This window comes from Syngnathus scovelli, chromosome 16 (assembly GCF_024217435.2).
Source record: "Syngnathus scovelli strain Florida chromosome 16, RoL_Ssco_1.2, whole genome shotgun sequence".
NCBI classification, from domain to species: Eukaryota; Metazoa; Chordata; class Actinopteri; order Syngnathiformes; family Syngnathidae; genus Syngnathus; species Syngnathus scovelli.
In genome coordinates, this window is record NC_090862.1 from 9,373,682 (window position 1) to 9,399,522 (window position 25,841).

General features: G+C 46.7%; 1 protein-coding gene across 2 annotated transcripts in view; it reads right to left on the reverse strand.

The window, feature by feature from the left end:
• The window catches only part of coro7 (coronin 7), a 31,396-nt gene extending 23,560 nt beyond the window's left edge, over positions 1-7,836 (reverse strand). The window contains exons 1-9 of one of the 2 annotated variants that reach the window (XM_049744685.2): positions 7,635-7,836; positions 6,462-6,561; positions 6,308-6,388; positions 5,938-6,008; positions 5,645-5,831; positions 4,971-5,047; positions 2,884-2,934; positions 1,844-1,927; positions 1,474-1,556 (exon numbers count right to left, since the gene is read on the reverse strand). In XM_049744685.2, coding sequence (XP_049600642.1) covers positions 1,474-1,556; positions 1,844-1,927; positions 2,884-2,934; positions 4,971-5,047; positions 5,645-5,831; positions 5,938-6,008; positions 6,308-6,388; positions 6,462-6,561; positions 7,635-7,694 — 794 coding nt within the window. In that variant the 5' untranslated portion in view covers positions 7,695-7,836. The remainder of the gene's footprint in view (positions 1-1,473; positions 1,557-1,843; positions 1,928-2,883; positions 2,935-4,970; positions 5,048-5,644; positions 5,832-5,937; positions 6,009-6,307; positions 6,389-6,461; positions 6,562-7,634) is intronic. The other variant, XM_049744687.2, reaches the window with a different exon arrangement.
• Between the last annotated feature and the right edge of the window lie 18,005 nt (positions 7,837-25,841).

The following is a 25,841-nucleotide window of genomic DNA, read 5'->3' on the forward strand; positions in this document are numbered from 1 at the left end:
ACTTCAAGTGTCTTAAGAACAAATGCACGTCATGTAAACTTCGACATGAAAGTCTGGCTGGACTTTTAGATCTAAAATGGCAGGCCCCAGAAGCTTGTACCTACTAAATTGCAGATACATGCTCAAAATAATACAAAGTATGGTGGAACCGAGTTGGATTCTCCTGTGAGGACAACCGCTTTCCTTTACTGTTGCCACCTAATCGCAAAGCGAAACCTTAAACGAGGAACAGATTACGTCCGTTTGATCTGCCAGAATACGCAGTTTAGGAGTGTGCACGGTGGTCACATCTGGAAGTTGGCGCAGGCGGATGATGACATTCACCCAACCCGAGGACGGCAATTGCTGCCCTCCCAGCCATTGATGGGTGACAACAGAAAGGCAAAGACGGCCACGTTGGAGTATTTGTGCGCTTTGCTTAACAGCTGCCGCTAATCGCCGCAGGAGAGCAGTCATCTGAGACTGATTTTGCCAGCACGTACATGGGTTCTGATTGAAGAAAGGGACAAGTCTCTCCTCTCCTCTTCTAACATCGATCTTTTCTTGGAGGCTGGATTGATGACTCCGACAAACACCCAGTGTTCCAGATCGCGCACGCACGTACACATATGTGGCCATCAGCTGCGTTCACAAGCGCAGTTTGTGTGGAAAAAAAAAGGCAATGTATCCCTGCCACAGTCTTGATTTCAACTCCAAGCACCTCCCAAGTAAAATTACTCCATCATTACGAAAATGACGCCGAACCCACAGCCCGATTCTCCCGTCTGGAGGGAGCCCATGGGGGCAATTTTGTGGCAATCCCATGAAAGCAGTACTATTGAAAACTGCACACGGCCAAACGCTAAATTGACAGAGTCCAGCCTGCCGCTTCAATGCCACTCCATCTTTACTGCCACCCTTTCAATTATGAACAGGCAAAAGGGGAGGTGGGTGGGGGGGGGGGGAGCACATGTCTCTCTTTATGACCTAAAAATGACAGGGAAGAACTGCTCCAATGTGCTCGTTTGACTTTGAGCTTGCAATTCGGGCATCTACTCATGTGCCGTTACATTGGATACGTGTCCCTTCAAATCGACTACGAGATGAGACAATGACACATGGGCATTAAATCTGCATGAAGCCAGCCTTAAAAGTCGGCCGCAATGTTTTTTTTTTTTTTTGGTCTTTCTCATATTCTTAAAAAGCACGTGACGGACGGCACTATCAACAGAACGCTGCGCTTCCCACAAGTCCTCTGCAGACCGAATCCTCCAACACATTTACCCCGTCACGGCGGTTGTTGATAAGAGTACACATTCGCAGAGTGAACGGCACGGCACGAATGCGGGGGGATGCTGCGACAGCAATGGGCAGTCCGCGTTGATGAGGTAAAGCTCAGAGGGTGACGGGAACCTCTACGAGGGTGGGTGCCATGTCTGGCCGAGACATTTATGAGCCATTAGGACGGACCACCACGGCTTGCACAACACTCACCCGCCAGAAGCACCGAAGGTCTGAGACCTCACAGAAGAAGTCAAGTTCCTGCCGTCCCAAAGCCTCACCTCTCGGTTGTGTATCTAAAAACAGAACACGACTCGACTTGAACGCCTCCACAATCGGAACAAGCACAGCGTGGAAGACTTTCTCTTCATCCGGTGCTGAAGAAACTTTGGTGCTTAAGAGTCACATTTGATTTTTAAAACAGACAGCCCGGACTTCAAAAATGTACTGCAGTACACGTGACATCTGTATTTTGGTCCACCGCTTCTCCTTCTCCACATCTCGATTCAATTTGTATCACAATTTAAAATTGGAGCCACACGAACAATGAGCAACGGAAAAGGAGCACAAACCCCCTTGTTACCTTATCAAAGCCCGTAGTCAGCAGAAAGTCATCCTGGGCCCACAACATGCGAGAATCTTTGTGGCTCTGAAGGCAGGCGGCGCTCTGTGGAGACAGAGTGTACCTCTTGAAAATGTTGCCACGGTGGGTGTGCGGGGAACAGAGAAGGCCACGTCGGTCAGTTGACAGGACGCAAATGGCCCCGCGAAATGGGAGCTTGTTTGTTTGTCGCCGACACGAGCAGCCCGTGACGCTGATAGTTATTTGGGGCTCAAACACAGATATATGAGGAGAGGGACACTATTGTTGCTTGAAGTTGAAGTTAGTCAGCGCTCCGTCCAACCAAATCTCCATGGTTGGAAACAAGGGCCTCGACCAACAAGGCCCAACAAGCGCCTGGATTCGGCCAACAAGGGCGCAAGTGATGGCTGCTGCATCCGTTTGTTTTAGCCGCCTGCTTTGGCTCCTCCACCAGGCAGAACGGTGTTACTTGCAGGGAATGTTGCTTCACCCGCCAGGATAAAAATCAGGCGTCAGCATGCGCATGTGGCAACAATCAAAGGCGTCCCACTCTGTGCGCCAGAGCAAGGGAGACTTCGTAATATCACCATCTCTTCCTCCAACGCGACACTCGCAGGCAGCCAACGCGCCCCAACTGCTTTCAGACGCAGCTCCCGAAGAAGTTGCCTCCTGACTAAGTAGAAGTGGCAGACCGCAGCCCCGACTCAACTTGATTTGGCCAGAGGTCATGTGACTAGAGGAGAGGCAGGCGGTGATTGCTGACTCAGGGGGTCGCTCGCATGCCTATTTGAAGAGCAAGCAATTTGTTTCATTTGGATGTATTTTTTTTGCAGGCAAAGTGCCATTTGAATAAAGGTTGAGTTGATTGGTAATGTTGGAGTGGCATGTTTTGCAAAAATGTACAGCAAAGGTGAACAAATGCAAGCTGAGAAATTGTGTGTGTGTGTGTGGGGGGGGGGGGGGGGGGGGGGCTAATGAGAAGAGCCGGATTTCAAATGGATCTTCTTGTCGCCAATCACAATCGGAGAAGAGATGCTCACCTGAACTGCTTTCAGCTGGGCTCTTGGGTCAAACACTCGTAGTATCTTGTCCTAGAGGATTGATAATCATGATCAGCTTGTAGAACGAGCAACAGACACGTTGCGCATCACTCCATCGGAAGGAAATGGACCCTAATGCGATCGGGCGGTCAGCAAGACGCGAGTGTTGAGATGCAGCCTTTTTATTGTACTTTTCTCAATTTGAGTTGTTCTTTGAGAGGGTAGTCCAAGAGAAGATGTTTGCTGTGCACGGATGGACAATCCCTAAAGAGAGGCTCAGCCATGCAAGTGTGTGTGTAGCAAGACCACACACAGATAGGATGGATGGCCCTTGGCTGTGAGGTAATCGAAAACAACCCGCTCTGCCTGGTTTTACGATGAGCATCATTCCTCAGCAAGGGGAGTTTATGGACTCAACACGGCGAAATCGCACACAATAAAAAGGTAATTGCTGCCTCCTCATTTTTCTGCCGCCCGATGATGTTGGGCATTTACATAGTGGAATAGCCCATGCGCGCAGAGATACGTTGGGGCACGGCAGGAGTGGAGGAGCATTTGACATTTGTGCAATTCAAACATTTGCATGCATGCAAACCATGGTCGAGAGCTCAGGCCCACACACGTACAGGCCCTATTTGCTTTGATAAGCCAGGTCGGAGCACCCCAACGGAGTCGTTTGGGATCAACGACAGAGGGGAACCTGGAGCTCCGAACTTAGCTCGTTACCCCGGCGAGTTCTTCAGGGTGGAGGCGGACGGCAAGCAGGCGGGACGCGTCGACAAGGATGTTTAGCCCCGTCGGGATAAACGCCTTGATCATCCCCTCCGGATGGCGTTATAGAGCTCTATACGCTAAAACCAGCAGACACAGAGACAGCTTCTTCCCCCAGGCTGTTGCTCTGATGAACTCACACCACTCTTAGAGTCTCATAGTCATTACCGTGCCATAACATCCTGCTCTCAACACCTTTTTTGAATTGTCTACACTGTTTGTACTATGTGTCCTCTCTGCATCCATTGCAGACTGGTCATCCTAGAAGAGGGACCCTCCCATCTGTCTCTTCTCAAGGTTTTGAGTTTTTCCTTGCCTTCTTGGGAGTTTAAGATCAGGGGATGTTTGAGAATATCTGCCATTTTTCACATGTCCTGAGTGTTGTTGTTAGTCACCTAAATGTTGAACAGAGGCTGTGATTTACCGAAGTCAAATTCCTTGTTTGGCACGCTCAAACATGGCGAATAAAAACTCTTGAATCTTGAATCATGATTTGTAATCCGTCGCAGCAAAGACAAACAAAGGGGGTGGGGTGTCCCCATTTCAAAGGCGCCATTAATGTATTCAACGGGAAGCAGAGGCTCACTGGAGCACGCCCTTTCAGAATATAAGAAAAGCACAGCCCCCTCAGAAGGGGGAAAAGCAGGCTTCCATTGATGGACACTATGTAACAAAGATGATTGGGGCACTATTTGAGGGAAGACAGCACAGAAGTTGGCAGAATTCACTTTTCCCAAGAGGCCCCTATTCGTTTTGCCGCATTTGCGTATTAGAAAGGGATGACACAGACAGCAAATGATGGGGCACGCCGTCGATTGTAGCCGAGGGTTAGGGTTACCTAAGGTTAGGTAACCCTAACCCTGCGATTGGCTGGCAACCGGTTCAGGGTGTCCCCCGCCTACTGCCTAATGACTGCTGGGATAGGCTCCAGCACAACTGCAACCCCCGTGGCCATGGACAAGCCATATAGAAAATGGATGGATGGATGGCTTGAACCCATGTGGCTCAATGGCTTTATCTAGTGGTCCAAAATGCAAGTATGGTTGATCACAAGCCGCCTCTAAGATCTGAATTACCTGATCTATAGATCTGGCGTGTTTTTATTTCAGAGTGACTTTGAAAATCCTTCATGGCAATAAGACAAATACCAAGAAATAGGGTATGTTTTTTTTTTTTTTTTTTTGATCGGATGAATAAAAACAGCCTGGGTCAAATTGACGCATTTATTCCCTGCTGACATTTGGGGAGTATTGTCTTGTAGCTATGTGTGAGGTGGTAGCAACAAGGTCAAAAGTCTGACAGCAGCTTGCGCTCACCTTGCATGTGGAAGCCAGCAGGGACCCGTCCATTTTCCAGCTCAGACTCTGCAGTTGATCAGCATGCTCCTCCAAAACTGAAGACACCACATGGCAAGGTCAACATTAGGCAGACAGGGATGGTCGCGTTAAGACCGGGAAAAGAAAATGAGGCACAGGCGCAAAATGAACACCTCATGAACGAGAGGGAGCATGTCTGTTCAGGGGTAAGCGCGGCTTGTCTGGCTTCGGCCATGTCGAGCGATGAACCACATGGCCAATACTCAAACCTGTGATGGAAAACTCACTTTGGAAGAACTGGCATCCAAGTATTTGCCTGCCCACCTGACCCATGTGAAATCAAGCCACAGAGCCATCCGCCTATTTCTGAAAAAGTGAACGCTTGGGATTTTTGTGGAATTCGCATGTCCCATCTGGGCTACCTGTTCCGGCCCCTCATACGCGCATTGCCTTTTGTTTGGTCACGCGTAGAGCAGATTAGCATTAGCTGCTGATCAGCGGCGCAATACAGAATGCAAGACAAACACACGGGATCCACACATCATCCAGACCAGACACAAGCATTGGGTCACACGTCCTCAAGTTCCTTTTGTTCACCAAATGGCAAATGGTTCAGTCCGCGTGTCCCAAACTTCTGTCCCAAGCGTGGAGGGCAGCGCGCAAAGCGTGATTACCTGCAAGTGGCGCTTGCCGGCGGTCCGTGTCCCAAAGGAGCAGGCGCTTGGCGGCGCCGACAGCCAGCAGCCTGGAAGAGGTCGGGTGGAAAAGCAGCAGGTCGGGCCGTCCTTGCCCGGCTCCCAGAGTCAGCTCGGGTTCCGGAGGCTGCTGCAGCTCTGGATCGCACAAACGCCATAGTTTCACCTGCGCACGCAGACAGAAACCGGGTTGGATAATGCACATATTTGTTTTGGGTTGGCTGTTGGAGGGACACGGAAGACAAGGTGAGGTCTGGAAAGGAAGCGCTCACCGTTTCATCCGCGGAGCACGTTGCCAGAAGACGCTCGTCAAATGGAGAAAAGTCCAAATCGGTCACCAGATCTGACGGCAAGAGTGCAAAGGATGAAGCTGGACTTTTTTGAAAGTGGACAGATGGTTGGCTCACGCGACTGGATTTTCCAGAAGCCGCTTGCCTCGTCGCAACACCCTAGCTGCGCTCTCCGTTATGGCTGCCGTTCCATATATTTTAGCTTTTGTTAGGATGACTGGGATTGTCTCTGTCAAGTGTTTTGGCCGTCATGCGACCATATTGCCCATTCACATACACAAGCGCTTGTTGTAAACTGCGGAGCAATGTTTTGCATTTCCTTTCAATGTTCCGTTGCTTTGACGAAAAGTACCCGAATGACAGGAGATATGGGTGACGCGCCATTGTCCGTCCGCAGCAGGCTTGGTAGAAGTCAGGCCCAGCACACCGCCTCCTGAAAACGCATCATCACGATGTTTAAACGGACGCCAGTTGAGTCGCTTCCTTGGCACAAAAATAATTCTTACCGGCCTGGTCCGTGTTGAAGGCCACCAGCTCGGCACTCGCCTTGATGCGCTTTCCCTGGCAGGGGAAGGATCCGCCACCACGTACGCCGTTGATCCATCCCTGGAATTTCAAGAGGCCACAGGTCACATCTGACTGCAAGTCAATCTATGTGCGCAGGAGCTTGCTGTCGTCGTCCCCTTCCCTGCTGGCCTAAACACTTTGAGAGGCACAGACCTCTGCATGATTGCCTTTTTGTACAGCACTGCACATTAAAATTCCAACTTGACAGTAGTGGGTTTGAAAGCTGGAGTTTAAGGTCCACTGAGGGTGCAGGTAACATGCACACCCTGTCACTGCATTCAAGACGAGTTTCTTGCGCCAGATGGCACAAGAGACCCGCTCTGGGCTCTACAAGCAAAGTCATCAAGAAACAGGAAGCATGGAGCTGACACTCAAGTTCCTGTGGGGAACAAAGTGCGGAAGAAGTGGTGCAAGTGCACTCTATGTTGCGCAGCAGACAGCATTTAAGAACTTTGACTTCTATCGTAGTTAATTGTATAATGATGATGTACAATTTTTTTGCATGCATTCTTGCGTAGAACCCTCCATTATTTCTACACAAGACCCGGTTAGCTTCCCTTAAAGAGTAGAATCACATAAACTCGCCCATTGTGTAGTGCCTGGGTTCCTTTTAAAACAAAAATTGACTTCTGTTGATTTGAATTGTTGTAAATTAGTCACGTTGCGTTTACGCGATAAAAGTAGCATCACAGCGCCACCTGCTGTCTTAAATGGCATGACGAGATTGAAGGAATGCACGCGTGAACATTGCTGAGATTTTACAGCCACTATTACATAATACACCGAGGGAAGCTGCAGGCGTTGCTATCTGACATGAATCGGTTTTAAAAGGCATGCAAATGCAGTCCAGTCATGATAGATATGCTTTATAGATATGAAAGCAATGGAGCTTGCTTTGCGTCCACACACACACACACACACACACACACAAATGTCAGTCGTCAGTAGATGTGAATTATACATTTCGAAATGCAGGAAGTTCAACACAACAAGCAAGCAGGTGTTTTGCCCCACTCCCACAACACAGCGCGAGTTTAGGAGTAACCCGCGGTGATGCTAATGCTACAAAAGGAGCAGACACCACAAGCTCGTCGACCAACTAACTCACTCACATCCTTCTTGGCGATTTTTGGAGTGGTGTTTTTGAATTTGGATGTCTTAAAGCGGTTCATGGTAGCCTGCTCTCGCCGCTTGAGGTGTCAGCGCCTTCCGGGTTTTTTTCGCTGTCGCTCGCGTTGGCGTAGATAGCGACAGCGGGCGACCAGCGGGTTGCAAACTGCAGAGTGTTCCTGATACTCGTGTTGGCTCGTGAGTGAACGATTCGTTAAAAACAACGAATCTTTTCAGTGAACGAGAGTGAACGAATCACTTCCTAAAGTGATTCGTTCTTTTTTCAGTTCATTTGATTTCAACCAGTAGGTGTCGGTAATGAAGCTGGTGCCACCTCGCCGTAAAACAAAACGAAGAAGAAAATGACGTCACTTCCCGTTCACGGAGTTGTGAATTAGTGGTGTGCATTCCAGTTCTTTTAGGTGAACTAAATTAGAATCAGTTCACTCAAAAGATTCGTTCAAACGAATCGTTCAACGAATCGTCCCCCCCACGCACACACACACTGATCCGGAGTTTCTTTTTTTTTTTTTTTTTCCACAACATTTCGTGGAAACAACCCATACACATCAAACAATACAACTACACGAACCCCCCAAACAATACAACTACACGAAATAATTATATAATAATAATAATAATAATAATAATAATAATAATAATAATAATAATAATAATAATAATAATAATAATTATTATTATTATTATTATTATTATTATTATTATTATTATTATTATTATTATTATATAATAATTGGCTCAGGTAATTAACACATTTCTTTTGAAGGAATGGGTTCGAAATACAAAATGTCCTACCTAGCTACAAAAACAGACCTCAAACCTCATTGAATATATATTAAATCAATAAAAGAAACATTTTAAGCATATAATTATACCTACACACAAATCAATAAAGAAGACATAACTAGACATTTTTGATAGGGGGTAATGACAAAGGTTTTTATAACTTTATGATCTGATATGTATATCTGAGCACTTTGAAATAACAAATGTTTTTTGATATATTGCCTGAATAATGACCCTTAAGGAACTGTTAAATGCATGCCTGATGATTTTCTAAATCACGGACACTGCCAAAGTCGTCTAAAAATGTTCAGTACTTGATTATATCTTATGTTTTGACTAATCAAGTCAAGTCAAGTTTATTTGTATAGCCCTAAATCACAAACAGTCTCAAAGGGCTTCACATAGCCAAAGTTGACAATTATTCTCAAAGCATCCCCTGATCATAAGCTCCCAAAAGGGCAAGGAAAAACTCAAAAAAACCCTGCCAGGGGAAAATGAGAAACCTTGAGAAGGGACCACAGATGGAAGGATCCCCCTTTCAGGATCACCAGGTTGTAATGGATGCAGAGAGTGCACAAGTAATACATAATATGAAAATCATATTACTAATACTAGATGCCAGTTTTCGATTACGACTGAACGTTCTGGACAGAGGGAAATATTTTGCCTAACAAAGAAAAGATATGGTTGGAAACATGATTAAACTAAGAATATGATGATGTAAGCAAGTACATGGAGTATCAAAAGAACAAACAAACAAAAACATGGTAAGTGGTGAGTACAAACTTTGCATAGTCAGGGAACATTAATAAATTGACGATGTCACAGCCAAAAGCTCACATACCGTATTTTCCGGACTATAAGTCACTCCGGAGTATAAGTCGCACCAGCCATAAAATGCCCCAAAAAGTGAAAAAAACATATATAAGTCGCTCCGGAGTATAAGTCGCATTTTGGGGGGCAATTTATTCGACAAAATCCCACACCAAAAACAGTCATGAACGAGCAACAACAGGCTAAACAATAGCAACAACAGGCTAAACGATAGGTATGCTAACGTGACAAATACAAACAAAGAGCTGAGAACGGGCCTGACGTAACATATAGAGTGATTAAGGACAACTATTACATGAATAACATGTTTATAAAACCATCGGTGTCACTCCAATTCATTAAATAGCAACAACAGGCTAAACGATAGGTATGCTAACGTGACAAACACAAACAAAGAGCTGAGAACAGGCCAAATAATAATAAATAATAATAATAAATATAAGAGGAGCAAAAATAGAGCAAGTGTACATACAGCAGACAGTGGACTTGGATATGGTGCTTTAAAGTGTTAATTGCTTTATTTGATGTTTTCTCCATTTTTTATGTTTTGAATATGTTCAAGATAAAGATATAAAAGCATGTGAAGTGATCAACTATACTAAAAATAACATGGGAAGTGGTCAACTATACTTGTAAGTACCGTATTTGCCGGTGTATTGGTCGACCTTTTTCGATCCAAAATCGACCGAAAAAAATCGACCTCGACTTATACACCGAGTCATAAAATTTAACTTCGTATTCATCGCTTCAAATGTGATGGTAACCAAGGCTGTTTCTCATGCATCTCATTGTGCGTGGGTGTGCGTCCGTCAGGCTCATCAAACAGCGAGAAACTGAATCATTATAAAGCGTTCATCGCATTAACACGCATCCTCAGCAACAATTTCAAATATTCTCACCTCAATAACGGACATCGAAAGCCAGGCAGCGACAATGACTGCTAGGGGGAAGTACTGGGTATTGAGCGAATGTGCGAGTCATCGCGCGTCAAGCAACGACAATAACTACCGGTACGTAAACATTCAATCGCCATGTCTAAATGAATGTCGTTGGCACTTAGAAAATATTCGCCAAACTTGGCCAGACTTCCAGGGGAAGAGGCCGAATTTTCACTTGTTCTGGCCGACCGGAGGAACCAGCCGAGGCGGACCTTTACGGCGGTTGAGTCGTTGGCACTTAGAAAATATTCGCCAAACTTGGCCGGACTTCCAGGGGAAGAGGCCGAATTTTCACTTGTGGTGGCCGACATGGGGAACCAGCCGAGGCGAACACTTTAGAACCGGGCGGCGTGCGCGAGTGCGTGGCCCGCTGGAAGTCGAATGAGGCTCCGCGATTTCATCCGCGGTGCTTATAAAGTGCCGATCCGCTCGGCCAGAGCTATTTTCGGCCACCCGGCGCGTGTGCACGGCCTCCCGGCTGTGCCGGGCGGCGTGCGCGAGCTCGCCGGCTGCTGGAAGTCGAATGAGGCTCGGCGATCTCCTCCGCGGTGCTTATAAACAGCCGATCCGCTCCGCGGGAGGTATTCCCGGCAACTTGGCGCGTGCGCATGGCCTCCCGGATGTGCCGGGCGGCGTGCGCGAGCTCGCCGGCTGCTGGAAGTCGAATGAGGCTCTGCGATCTCCTCCGCGGTGCTTATAAAGAGCCGGTCCGCTCGGGGGGAGCTATTTCCGGCCACTTGGCGCGTGTGCACGGCCTCCCGGTGGTGCCGGGTGGCGTGCGCGAGTGCGCTGGCCGCTGGAAGTCGAATGAGGCTCCGCGATCTCCTCCGCGGTGCTTATAAAGTGCCGATCCGCTCGGCTTGGAGCTATTTCCGGCCTCCCGGTGGTGCCGGGCGGCGTGCGCGAGCTCGCCGGCCGCTGGAAGTCGAATGAGGCTCCGCGATCTCCTCCGGGGTGCTTATAAACAGCCGCATGCGCACGGCCTCCCGGAAATTGAACACATTTCGTCAATAAATTTCGCATATTGAATTTTGAAGTTTAATATAATGCAACAATTGAGCTCGACTTATACAAAGGATATATCATAAAATCGTAAATTTCCGTCGAATTTTAGGGGGTCGACTTATACACCGAGTCGACTTATACACCGGCAAATACGGTAAGTGATGTCTTAATGCTCAAGTAAAAATTTGTGAAATAAAATATTTATAAGTCGCTCCTGAGTATAAGTCGCCCCCCCACCCAAACTATGAAAAAAAGCGCGACTTATAGTCCGGAAATTACGGTAATTCCGTACAAAATGACAAAATTGAAAGAATGATGAATGGGCGGTGTGCGACAGTGGGCGGAGTGGATGTATGTGCAAGAATGGTTTACAGGAGGTACTTACTTGGAGGTATAACCGGTAGAGGTGCCAGAGGAAGAGCGGCAGGAGGAAAAACAACCAAGAACCACGCCAAAGGTGGTCGCCAAGGCCGAAAGACGGGATGGAAGACAACAGCCCCCACACACACCGAATCGCCCATAATCAGCACCCACCACCACGGAACCAGCTCTCACCGAACCAGCCCCCACTCCCATGGAATCAAAATCTCCTGCGAACTTGCCACACTCTCTGACTCGTCACCCATCAAACTCGGCCCACACTGGCATGTGCAACTGAATATAAGCTGACCAAAGAACCTTGAACGTTGCCTTTTCTGAATGGAGACTTTCCGCTCTTGAGCATGGTCGCACGAAAGGCCCAACGCTGTATAGTACTTTCCTGAAAACAGAGCGTTCTTAACAACAATTGTGATTGAACTCAACCAACCTGTGTAAGTCAAAATTTTGTTTCGGTGTCTTAGCCTTTTGCTAAAACTGAAGAAATAAAACGAGCATGCGGTGAGTAAATTGGATAACAGGTGATTGGCTATGGCTTTTGCCGTGAGGCGCGGATAGCGCGCTTCCCAAATTGTGGACCAAAAATCCAACACTATTATACAACACTTACACACTGATCCATTGGCAACAGTCCCTCACCCGGTCGTGAACGGGATGTTGCGTCACTGACTCGTCCGTGAAATTATGTCAATGTAAAATCCCGCCTCCAACTATCACTCGCTGCTGATTGGTCGTTCGCGAAGATTAACGAATGAGTGACAGACAGCATTGCCGCTGTGCCATCGACAGCCGAAACACGTTATGCCGACATTGATGTTTTAATTTTGTATTTGTTGGCATGTAGTTATTATTATTATTATTGTGTGAAGGCGATAACCTTCACACGTATGTTATTCTACACCATTCACTTTATTATTGTTATTAGTGTGAAGGTGAAGACCTTCACACTATTGTTATTCCTGTCCTTTATTATTAGTGTGAAGGTGAAGACCTTCACACTATTGTTATTCCTGTCCTTTATTATTATTAGTGTGAAGGTGAAGACCTTCACACTATTGTTATTCCTGTCCTTTATTATTGTTGTGTGAAGGCGATGGCCTTCACACATATGTTATTCTACACCATTCTCTATTATTGTGTGAAGGCGATGGCCTTCACACATATGTTATTCTACACCATTCTCTATTATTGTGTGAAGGCGATGGCCTTCACACATGTTATTCTACACCATTCTCTATTATTGTGTGAAGGCGATGGCCTTCACACATATGTTATTCTACACCATTCTCTATTATTATTATTATTATGTGAAGGCGATGGCCTTCACACATATTTTATTCTACTCCATTCACTTTATTGTGTGAAGGCGATGGCCTTCACACATATGTTATTCTACACCCTTCTCTATTATTGTGTGAAGGCGATGGCCTTCACACATATGTTATTCTACACCATTTTCTATTATTATTGTGTGAAGGCGATGGCCTTCACACATATGTTATTCTACTCCATTCACTTTATTGTGTGAAGGCGATGGCCTTCACACATATGTTATTCTACACCATTCTCTATTATTGCGTGAAGGCGATGGCCTTCACACATATGTTATTCTACTCTATTCATTTTATTGTGTGAAGGCGATGGCCTTCACACATATGTTATTCTACACCATTCTCTATTATTGTGTGAAGGCGATGGCCTTCACACATATGTTATTCTACACCATTCTCTATTATTATTATTATTGTGTGAAGGCGATGGCCTTCACACATATGTTATTCTACACCATTCTCTATTATTATTATTGTGTGAAGGCGATGGCCTTCACACATATGTTATTCTGTTCATCTTTTGCCTACCTATTCCACACCTTCCCACTTACCAAAATTTCAAAATTTTCAATTTTGAAATTCACACCACCCCTCCGTGAGTCGTCACCTTATCGTGGTGGAGGGGTTTGCGTGCCCCTATGATCCTAGGAGCCATGTTGTCGGGGGCTTCATGCCCCTGGTAGGGTCACCCATGGCAAACGGGTCCTAGGTGAGGGGTCAGACAAAGCACGGCTCACCCAAGCCCCTTATGATGAAAAACACAAATGGACTTTGTTTTCCCTCGCCCGGACGCGGGTCACCGGGGCCTCCCTCTGGAGCCAGGCCTGGAGGCGGGGCTCGAAGGCGAGCGTCTGGTGGCCGGGCCTTCACCCATGGGGCCCGGCCGGGCATAGCCCGAAATGGAAACGTGGGTCCCCCTTCCCATGGGCTCACCACCTGTGGGAGGGGCCGAAGGGGTCGGTTGCAATGTGAGCTGGGCGGCAGCCAAAGGCAGGGACCTTGGCGGTCTGATCCCCGGCTGCAGCTGGCTCTTGGGACATGGAATGTCACCTCTCTGGCTGGAAAGGAGCCCGAGCGGGTGTGCGAGGCAGAAAGATTCCGACTAGATATAGTCGGACTAGCCTCCACGCACAGTTTGGGTTCCGGCACAAGCCTTCTTGAGAGGGGCTGGACTCTCTTCCACTCTGGAGTTGCCCACGGTGAGAGGCGTCGAGCAGGTGTGGGTATACTTATTGCCCGCCGGCTGGGCGCCTGCACATTGGGGTTCACCCCGGTGAACGAGAGGGTAGCCTCCCTCCGTCTTCGGGTGGGGGGACGGGTCCTGACTGTTGTTTGTGTCTATGCACCAAACGGCAGCTCAGAGTACCCACCCTTCTTGGGGTCCCTGGAGGAAGTGCTGGAGAGCGCTCCTTCTGGGGACTCCATCGTTCTACTGGGTGACTTCAATGCTCACGTGGGCAATGACAGTGAGACCTGGAAGGGCATGATTGGGAGGAACGGCCCCCCGATCTGAACCCGAGCGGTGTTCTATTGTTGGACTTCTGTGCTCGACACGGATTTTCAATAATGAACACCATGTTCAAACATAAGGGTGTCCATGTGTGCACTTGGCACCAGGACACCCTAGGCCGCAGTTCGATGATCGACTTTGTAGTCGTGTCATCGGATTTGCGGCCGCATGTTTTGGACACTCGGGTGAAAAGAGGGGCGGAGCTGTCAACTGATCACCACCTGGTGGTGGGTTGGCTCCGATGGTGGGGGAAGATGCCGGTCCGACCTGGCAGACCCAAACGCTCTGTGAGGGTCTGCTGGGAACGTCTGGCAGAATCTCCTGTCAGGAAGAGCTTCAACTCCCACCTCCGGCAGAGCTTTTCCCACGTCCCGGGGGGACATTGAGTCTGAGTGGACCATGTTCCGCGCCTCCATTGTTGAGGCGGCCAACCGGAGCTGTGGCCGTAAGGTCGTTGGTGCCTGTCGTGGCGGCAATCCCCGAACCCGCTGGTGGACACCGGCGGTAAGGGATGCCGTCAAGCTGAAGAAGGAGTCCTATCGGGCCGTTTTGGCCTGCAGGACTCCGGAGGCAGCTGACAGGTACCGGATGGCCAAGCGGAACGCGGCTTCGGCGGTTGCTGAGGCAAAAACCCGGGCGTGGGAGGAGTTTGGTGAGGCCATGGAGAATGACTTTCGGACGGCTTCGAGGAAATTCTGGTCCACCATCCGGCGTCTCAGGAGGGGGAAGCAGTGCAACGTCAACACTGTTTACAGTGGGGATGGCGTGCTGCTGACCTCGACTCGGGACGTCGTGAGTCGGTGGGGAGAATACTTCGAAGACCTCCTCAATTCCACCTACACGCCTTCCATTGAGGAAGCAGGGCCTGGAGACTCTGAGACGGATTCTCCAATCTCTGGGGTCGAAGTCACTGAGGTAGTTAAAAAACTCCTCGGTGGCAAGGCCCCGGGGGTGGATGAGATCCGCCCGGAGTTCTTAAAGGCTCCGGATGTTGTGGGGCTGTCATGGCTGACACGCCTCTACAACGTTGCGTGGACATCGGGGACAGTGCCTCTGGATTGGCAGACTGGAGTGGTTCCCCTCTTTAAGAAGGGGGACCGGAGGGTGTGTTCCAATTACAGGGGAATCACACTCCTCAGCCTCCCTGGTAAGGTCTATTCAGGGGTGCTGGAGAGGAGGGTCCGTCGGGAGGTCGAACCTCGGATTCAGGAGGAGCAGTGTGGCTTTCGTCCTGGCCGGGAACAGTGGACCAGCTCTACACCCTCGGCAGGATCCTCGAGGGTGCATGGGAGTTCGCCCAACCAGTCCACATGTGTTTTGCGGACTTGGAGAAGGCGTTCGACCGTGTCCCTCGGGAGGTTCTGTGGAGGGTGCTTCGGGAGTACAGGGTGCCGAGCCAACTGATAAGGGCGGTTCGGTCCCTGTATCACCGATGCCAGAGTCTGGTCCGCATTTCCGGCAGTAAGTCGGATTCGTTCCCAGTGAGGGTTGGACTCCGCCAAGGCTGCCCTTTGTCACCGATTCTGTTCATAATTTTTATGGACAGAATTTCTAGGCGCAGCCGAGGCGTTGAGGGGGTCCGGTTTGGGGACCTCAGCATCGCGTCTCTGCTTTTTGCAGATGACGTGGTGCTGTTGGCTTCTTCAGGCCGTGATCTACAGCTCTCGCTGGAACGGTTCGCAGCCGAGTGTGAAGCGGTCGGGATGAGGGTCAGCACCTCCAAATCCGAGCCCATGGTCCTCGATCGGAAAAGGGTGGAATGCGCTCTCCGGATCGGGGATGAGATCCTGCCCCAAGTGGAGGAGTTCAAGTATCTTGGAGTCTTGTTCACGAGTGAGGGGAGGATGGAGCGTGAGATCGACAGGCGGATCGGTGCAGCGTCGGCAGTAATGCGGACCCTGTACCGGTCCGTTGTGGTGAAGAGAGAGCTGAGCCAAAAGGCAAAGCTCTCAATTTACCGGTCGATTTACGCTCCTACCCTCACCTATGGTCACGAGCTATGGGTCGTGACCGAAAGAACGAGATCTCGGATACAAGCGGCCGAAATGAGTTTTCTCCGCAGGATGTCCAGGCTCTCCCTTAGAGATAGGGTGAGAAGCTCGGTCATCCGGGAGAGACTCGGAGTAGAGTCGCTACTCCTCCACGTTGAGAGGAGCCAGATGAGGTGGCTCGGGCATCTTATCAGGATGCCTCCTGGACGCCTTCCTGGGGAGGTGTTCCGGGCATGTCCCACCGGTAGGAGACCCCGGGGACGACCCAGGACGCGCTGGAGAGACTGTGTCTCTCAGCTGGCCTGGGAACGCCTTGGGATCCCCCGGGATGAGCTGGATGAAGTGGCTGGGGAGAGGGAAGTCTGGGAGTCCCTCCTAAAGCTGCTGCCCCCGCGACCCGACCCCGGATAAGCGGAAGAAGATGGATGGATGGATGGATGGATGGATGGATGGATGGATGAAATTCACACCAAATTTTCCAAAAATTTAGTTTTTCCCTTCTAATTTGTACATTTTTCAACCGATTCAACCCATTCCAACTTTATTCACTTTGTTCACCTCATGCTTACCATATTCAGCCCCTTCACCCTCACTTCCAATATGCTTTCACAATTCAACCCTTGACCCCCACTTCCAGAGTGGCGGCCATCTTGGATTGACCCTGAAGTGCCCCAATGAACCCGGAATGAACTGGAAGTGCCCCAAATCAAACCGGAAGTGCCCTTAGGTAAATAGGAAGTGACCTTAGGTAAACCGGAAGTGACCCCAAATCAAACCGGAAGTGACCCAAATCAAACCGGAAGTGACCTTTTTAAACCGGAAGTGACCCCAAATAAACCGGAAGTGACCTCAGCTAGACCGGAAGTGCCTCTATTCAATCCAGAAGTGACCTAAATAGACCGGAAGTGACCCAAATCAAACCGGAAGTGACCCCAAATGAACCAGAAGTGACCTTAGGTAAACCGGAAGTGACCCCAAATCAAACCAGAAGTGACCCAAAATAAACCGGAAGTGACCTTTTTAAACCAGAAGTGACGCCAAATAAACCGGAAGTGACCTCAGCTAGACCGGAAGTGCCGTATTTCAACATCAAGTGCCCTAAATACACTTTTTCAAATTTGAAATTCAACCAAATTCTCCAACATTTTGTTTTTCGACTCTAGTTTCTACATTGTTCAACCGATTCAACCCATTCCAACTTTCAACTGTTTATCTTCTGCCTACCTATTCCACAACTTGTCAACACATTACAGGTTACAGTTCGGTCACACTTTACTAACGGACCGTGTCCCACTTAAAGTGGTCCCCATGGAACACAATGCTCACAAATAAACAATCCTATTGTTACACCACTTGCTTCCTTTGGAGGCATGATTAGAGTTGATGCAATCCTCAGAGTAACGAGAATGTAATAACGAACGGAGTCAGTTGGCATGCGGGTCCTCTCGGCTCATCTCGCCAGGTTCGACAACCGAATTTCGTCCGACATCCAAAGCAAAAAAATCTCGAATTTTTTGTTCGAATACCGATTTGTTCGAGAACCAGCCTCGGTTTTCGAACACAATCCGTTTCAGAAGGCTGTTCGAGAAGTGAATTGTTCGAATTCCGAATCTGTTGGGTCTAAATGCGATTAGACATTAAATCACTCGCTGGAATGAAGAGGAGAAGACAACCAGAACAGGTTTACTCGCGAGGAGAACGATAGAGAAAGCAATCTCAGTTACAACCTCCATCAGTTCTGAGTCCTTACTCCACGTGCCCCTCTTTTTAATGTTATGGTTGCCCTGGTTACAGAGGCGTTGCTACACTAAAGGGAGGGGGATTGTGTCTGTAGCAACGCTGATTAGCAAAAGAATGTAGTGTGGTGTGAATTGGCACTCCGCTGTTGGCTTGTGACCCCCCGCAGAGGCCGTCCCCGGCTGTCTTCCTTCACAGTTGGCTGACTTGTCCTCGAGGTCAACAAATACCCTGACGCACGTTGATTGCCGCTTTGCTGTGGAACAAATGCAACTAGACCTTTGCTAACTTTATCTACTTGGTAATTAACACATAATAATAATAAGTAACTTGTCCTAAACATTTCAACACACATTAAGCAAACGTGAGGTAACTGGTATGCAGTTCCTTAAACAAACATTGAGTAAATATGGGATAACTTTTATGCAACTACTTCTAACTGTATGTAACCCTTAACAAAGAAGAATAGGTCTGATAAACTACAATCTATGAACCAAACCTACATCTAAATGAAAAGGAATGAAGTTCCTGTGAATCAAACAAAGAACATGTCACCTATGCAAATAAGCCCTGCTCATTGTTAGTGAAGGACTCTTACGGGAACCAAAACACACAGACAACATAAGGACAGGAAGGATACAAATGGCTGACAGGGATCAAAAGACATCCCTATCACTAAAAAGGAAGAACCTAGATAAAAGGAAAGATAAACTCGCAAAGGCGAGGCCTCCAGGTCTGGCAGGCCAAAGCTTCACTTAAAATTATTCCAACATTTCCCCCTGTTTATCACATATTTGCTCAATTTTTACATCACCAAAAACACCCACTTCACTCGATTTTCAGTTGTCGGATCACAGGTATGAGCACAAATATGTTTACACTAAAAAGGTTAATTGTTGCATCATCATCATTCGGAAACACACAGATCTGGGAAAAAGTCTGTAAACTCAAGTGTAAAAATTTCATCTTCATCGTTATCATCAACATGTTGGCGTTCAGACATTAGGCATACCCGGGCCATCTTGTCTTCCATGGGCGATATTGCTGTAGTGATGAGACGATTAAACAGAGCACGCAGACATGGAATACAACAACATCCACACAAGGTGAGTATAGCAGTAAATACTGCAATTGATATTATAATTGAGGACACAAGTGCTTTATAGTACTTCCCAAAGGCATGCATCTACACATTGATGTGTCCACGCCAGAGTGCTCTTTCATTCTTTCATCCTCGTGTTGAGGGATCGCAGGCCTTCAATGGCCTTTGTCAGGCTCCCATCAGGGGCGGTGTTGTTGGGGATAAAGGTACAGCACTGTTCTCCGAACATTGCACAGACCCCTCCTTTCTCAGACAACAACATATCAAGAGCAATGCGATTCTGGAAGGCCATTAGGGAAGTCGTGGCTAGCTGTTCATGCACTGCCTCAAGCCCCGCTTGTGTCCAATTGCCCAATTTTTGCACGTTGTAATGGATGTAATTTATCCTGTCTACGTTTTTGTTTATCGTACACCACCAACAAATGGAAGACTCCCATCCTACTGCAATTTGGTCAATTAATTCTTATTAATCAGGAACTCCTCTGGGGACTCTAATTGCATCAATTAAAGTCAGATCATCGTCGTCTCTCAAATTTAAAGACATTTTGGTTTTTACCAGCTTTTCCCCAGATCTTGGCGTGTCGATACATATACAATTTTGCTTGACTACATTCTCTAGAAGCAGTGGTTTCTTTTCTTTTCCTCAACGGATATTATATAGAACGCTCTGTTGCACATTTCACAATCAGTAGACGTGACAGATTTCACACAATCTTTGGTCAATGGTAATGGTACAACATAAAGAATCGGTCGCAAACCCATACACATGACATATTCATTTTTTTCTTTTTTTTTTTTTCTCTGGTTTGCAGCTTGTTTTTCCATTAGCAATCAATCGTTTCTTTTACCAGTTACTCTTATAGGTAGTTACCTGAAACCAATTATCAAACATTCATTTTAGAGATATTAATTTCATTCTTTAACGTCTACAGCTGTTGTTGCCAAAGTATTATTTCGTTACATAACATTTTTGTCACTGTTAAGGCATTCAGTGTTTACTTTGAAGCCAATTCAATCCATTTTGAGAATGCATCTATTATGACCAGGCATTATAACCCTGTGGATTGAGTTTAGCACATGGTAAACAAGCTCTACAATTTTTTTTTTTTTATAAATGTTTTGTATATGAATCAAATCCATATGTTGTATAAAGCCGACTGAACTGCCCTTTCATCCCCCCTGTTGAGCCATGTGTCAAGTCAACATCACGTGACAACTTCATGGCTCAATATTGCTGCCCATATGTATCGTTCATTTGTACGAGCACATAATATTGCTGCCCATTTGCATCGGAAGTTTTTCTTTCTCAAAGTGACAAACCAATCCACCAATCGGAAAAAAATCAACAAAATAACTGCCAGTGAATTAATATAATAGTTAATTGTTGTTGTTTCTTAACTTTAACTAGCTCAATCGCTCTCTTATTCTCAAATTTTAAATTTAGCTTTAAAATGTCGTTATTACATAATTTTTCTTCATCCAGTTCCAGAAAGCAAGTTCTTTCCATCTCTCAAATTTTGTTTCATCAAGGCTAGGCATTAATGCAGTGTGGACCAGTTTCTGCCCATAAACAAATTGCTTGCTTTTCTTTACTTCCTATTTTTTCAAAATTGATTTTGTTTTGCGGTGCAAATCAGATAGACTACAGTCTACTAAATTATTTTGTGCACCTACGTATATTAGCCAATTTCATCCTTTTAACACATAACACTGACAGCACACAGACAACACAAAAACAGCAGAGACACAGATCACAAACAATACCAACAAACAACGCTGCGCAAACGTCATCCTCTATTTTGACGTTTTGGTTATACCTTTTTTTTTTTTTTTTTCTCATCAGTGCCTTTATTCCTTCATGCTAATGTTGTCACATCTTCCTTAAGCATCACCCTGCTTCAAACATTCTCTGAGAAACTCACACTTTCCCAGCCTCGCTCACAGCCATAGCACCCCCCGTGCGAGGGGGGGACGCGGCATCAATGTTGATTGGTCACAGGCTGGCCATTTCCTGCAACAATCATGATGCCGGCCCACCGCCCACACGAGCATAGCACAGGCCTACGCGCACAGCCCCGACCCGCGACTACGGGCGAGCGCAGGCACGCTTTCTATCAAGCCACCGTTCTCGTCACCTTCTGCCACACACGTCTTATTTTCTCTACTGCCACACACTGCTCATCTTAGGTTCTCCAACCAACTTAAGCACACCATCATCCACTTCTCAATTACCCTATTATTGCTCAACAGCCTCCTGAACACACATGGGACACACATCTCACTCACACGCTCACACATATACACAACATTCATGAGGATCCCCTGCGCGCACGCACACACAAACACCAGCACAAAAGGTTGACGCACAACATATAAGACCACATAGAGCGTACTAAGAACACCCTTTTTGCTCATCTTACATGTCAGATTTATTCTCCATTTTAGTTTCAGGAGCTATTTGTAATTCAATTCCATTTATTTTGCAAATTTTAACTTCAGTGTTTCTTTATCTTACTTTATCCTTTTAACACAAATATCTCCTGTATATTTAAGCTAATTTCTCTTGAATTTTGGCTGCCAGGTCCCCACTTTATTACATGAGAATCTGATTTATTTTGATCTTGTACTAGTCATTATTGTTTTGTTTATATGGACAATTGTGTGCCATGTGGCCCTTTTCTCCACAATTCCAACATTCACGTTCACTATAAGGTACAAATGGTGGCCCTTGGAGCCTCCTCTATTAGTGGCTCCTCGCCCCCTCTGACCTTTCCACCCTCTGCCTGTATCTTGGTAGAAAGTGTCACTGTCCTCATCTACCAAAAAAAATGCCTTTTGTCGCTTTCACTTGTTTCTGTTTTTCTTTGACTACTTTTTCTGCATGGAGGGCGTGATTTATGTATTCCTCCAAAGTTCCGGTGTTCATGCCTATATAATGTTTGATCACCCAGCCTTGTATTGCTGGCCTGGACCCTGCGTGGATGGCATTTTTTAATTGCTGTTGATAAGCACCTTGAGGCGCAATATCTTCCACCAGCCCACTGTGTGTTTTAAACACTTTTGTCATGCGCACTCGATACTCGTCAAAGGCTTCATTATCATTTTGTTTTGTTCTCCCTATCTCTGTATAATTTGCTCTCATTCTATATCTGTTGCGTACCCGGTTAATCAGCCCTTCCATTTGATTAATTATTTCTGGGCTATTATAGGGTAAGGGTTGACCCCGAGCATTTATGGGTGCCCACTCTCCTCTGACCAAATGCCACTCTGGGCCCAAAGCAGTCATCCAGACTTGTTGGACTTCAGTCCCATTCAAACTATAAGATCTCCTCAAGTCTTCCATTCCTGTACAGAACTGTTCCACATCCTCCCTATAAGAAACTACCCCTTCTAATGCTTTCCTTACATCATCCATTGTCCATGTTCTGTAAACCATTACCACCCTGGGGTGTACTTGTTCATTTCTTGGGTCATAATTTGGGTTGGCCACTTGTATCATTGGATACAGTGGCATATCTGGAGTTAATTCTGAATTTTCAACAGTTGCCTCTTCAGCAACTGGGGCTGAAGGCCCAGGTTTGGTTCTAGGGATTAATGGATAGTTTGCTCCCATTTCCTTTGACCAATCCATTTCTATTGGGTTTTTCTGTCTGGTGGCTCTGTCTGTTAACCCATAAGGGGGGGGGGGGGGGTGACCCCTCTTGTGCACCAGTGTCGGGTATTTGTGGATACAACTTCTCCATGACCTTATGTTTTGAAGTTGTAGCATGTGCTTTCCCTACGTGCTTCTCTACTTCCTCTACACCTCCCCCTTCTTCTCTAGCTCTCTGTAAATTTTGATTATCTCTTGCCTGCCTACCATTAGGCCCAGTCTCATCATCTTCCTTCCTACAATACAGTGCCTTTTCCACTTTCTCTTTTTCTCCCCTCTCTCTCTCTCCTGCTACTTTGAGCCAAAACACCACATCCTCATCTCCTTCTTTTTTCATCTTTCTAGGGTCTCTCTTTGTTCTCTCTTTCATGGCGCCTCTAAGTTCTATCAATTTGGTTGTTTTTAGTTGTCCCACAAATTTATATTTCTTAACCCATTTATCGAGGTTTTTAAGTCGGTCGGGATCCTGCCTTTCAATTATTTTCCAATCTTTACATTTAAGATTATCTCGGATATTATTTTTACTCTTCCCGTTCCCCATTTTAATCAATTTGGTCCCAACTGTAAAACCATAGGGGTTTCTAAAGTCGGGTGTTTCCAGTGGGATAACGAAAAGATCCTGTGATGATTCTCACTTCTACCAGCGTTCTGGTGGAGAATCCTTGCCTATTGCGTCCACAGAACCACGTTATGTGTTCCCCACTGCTTTAATATGGAATACTGTATCTAGTGATACGTATTCCCATTCACACTCCCAATCACTCTTTTAGACGGAAATTTCATTTTCAGCTTTTCTGCGGCTCCGCAACCTACTACTTGGACATCCACTGTCCTACACGGAATTTCAGTTATGCAGGGTCTGTGGACTTCCGTTGTCCTACTTACACATCTAGGGTTTTACAGGGCATGACGAGCCCTCGGCCGCACCACACTTTTATAAAAAAAAACTCACCCTCTGGTTCTCTTCACCTCTGCACCTGGGACTGCCTTCAACCCTTAGATCCCAGCTGACGAGCAGACAGCCAGCCCTTGAAAAGGATGTAGGACCCCACCTAGGGAGGTCCTGCCGCGCGCAGTCTTTCTGGATCTCTGCTGCCGTCCGCTGGAATCCTCAGGTGTGTTGGCATCCGGCTCGAAGGACCAATTAAATGTTGGGTCTAAATGCGATTAGACATTAAATCACTCGCTGGAATGAAGAGGAGAAGACAACCAGAACAGGTTTACTCGCGAGGAGAACGATAGAGAAAGCAATCTCAGTTACAACCTCCATCAGTTCTGAGTCCTTACTCCACGTGCCCCTCTTTTTAATGTTATGGTTGCCCTGGTTACAGAGGCGTTGCTACACTAAAGGGAGGGGGATTGTGTCTGTAGCAACGCTGATTAGCAAAAGAATGTAGTGTGGTGTGAATTAGCACTCCGCTGTTGGCTCGTGACCCCCCGCAGAGGCCGTCCCCGGCTGTCTTCCTTCACAGTTGGCTGACTTGTCCTCGAGGTCAACAAATACCCTGACGCACGTTGATTGCCGCTTTGCTGTGGAACAAATGCAACTAGACCTTTGCTAACTTTATCTACTTGGTAATTAACACATAATAATAATAATAAGTAACTTGTCCTAAACATTTCAACACACATTAAGCAAACGTGAGGTAACCGGTATGCAGTTCCTTAAACAAACATTGAGTAAATATGGGATAACTTTTATGCAACTACTTCTAACTGTATGTAACCCTTAACAAAGAAGAATAGGTCTGATAAACTACAATCTATGAACCAAACCTACATCTAAATGAAAAGGAATGAAGTTCCTGTGAATCAAACAAAGAACATGTCACCTATGCAAATAAGCCCTGCTCATTGTTAGTGAAGGACTCTTACGGGAACCAAAACACACAGACAACATAAGGACAGGAAGGATACAAATGGCTGACAGGGATCAAAAGACATCCCTATCACTAAAAAGGAAGAACCTAGATAAAAGGAAAGATAAACTCGTAAAGGCGAGGCCTCCAGGTCTGGCAGGCCAAAGCTTCACTTAAAATTATTCCAACAGAATCCTATTTTCCCATTACAAATAATGGAAAAACATTAATCCGTTCCAAGCCAAAAAAAGAAGCCTTTTTTAAGCATTTTTTCATTTGCGCATTTTTTGTCCAATCGCGCAACTGTAGCGCACCGCCGAATGCGCAACCGTAGTGCGTCACCGACTGCGCAACTGCACCGCGCTGGTCGCATTATTGTGACAGAGCCGTCGCTGAAATTTAGAAAATATTTTTAAAGTCTTGATGTACTTTCCAAAATTTAAGTGGACATCAGTGCGCTGGGAGCTTAATTTTGTCCGATCGAGCAACTGCAGCGCACCGCCGAACGCGCAACCTTGCGCGCCGCTGACCGCGCAACTGCACCGCGCTGGTCGCATTATTGTGACAGAGCGGTCACTAAAATTTAGAAAATATTTTAAAAGTTCTAATGTACTTTCCAAAATTCAAGTGGACCTCAGTGCGCAGGGAGCTTAATTTGGTCCGATCGCGCAACCGCAGCGCGCCGGGCGCTCAGTATCGCATTGCTTTAGGAGCGTCTTTGTGTTTTAGGATGTCTTTAAAGGCCTAGAGACATCCCTTTTTTTTTTTTCAATTAGAACGGAATTTGATAGAATGTATAAAGTGAACACATTTGCCGCATTGGAAATTAAAAATGGACACCGATTACTAAGAATAAAGCTAAAATGAAATGCCAGATTATTGATCGGGTCCCGCACGAAGCCACACTGGCGGCGCCATTACTGTGACGTCACAAGTTGTACATCTGGATGTCAACAAACCCAAACAACATGGCAGATGATAGCGACAGCTCCGTTTCTAGCGGCAATATTAGCATCATTTTATCCAATTCAGAAACCTCTTTTGACGCAGAAAATGATGAATCTA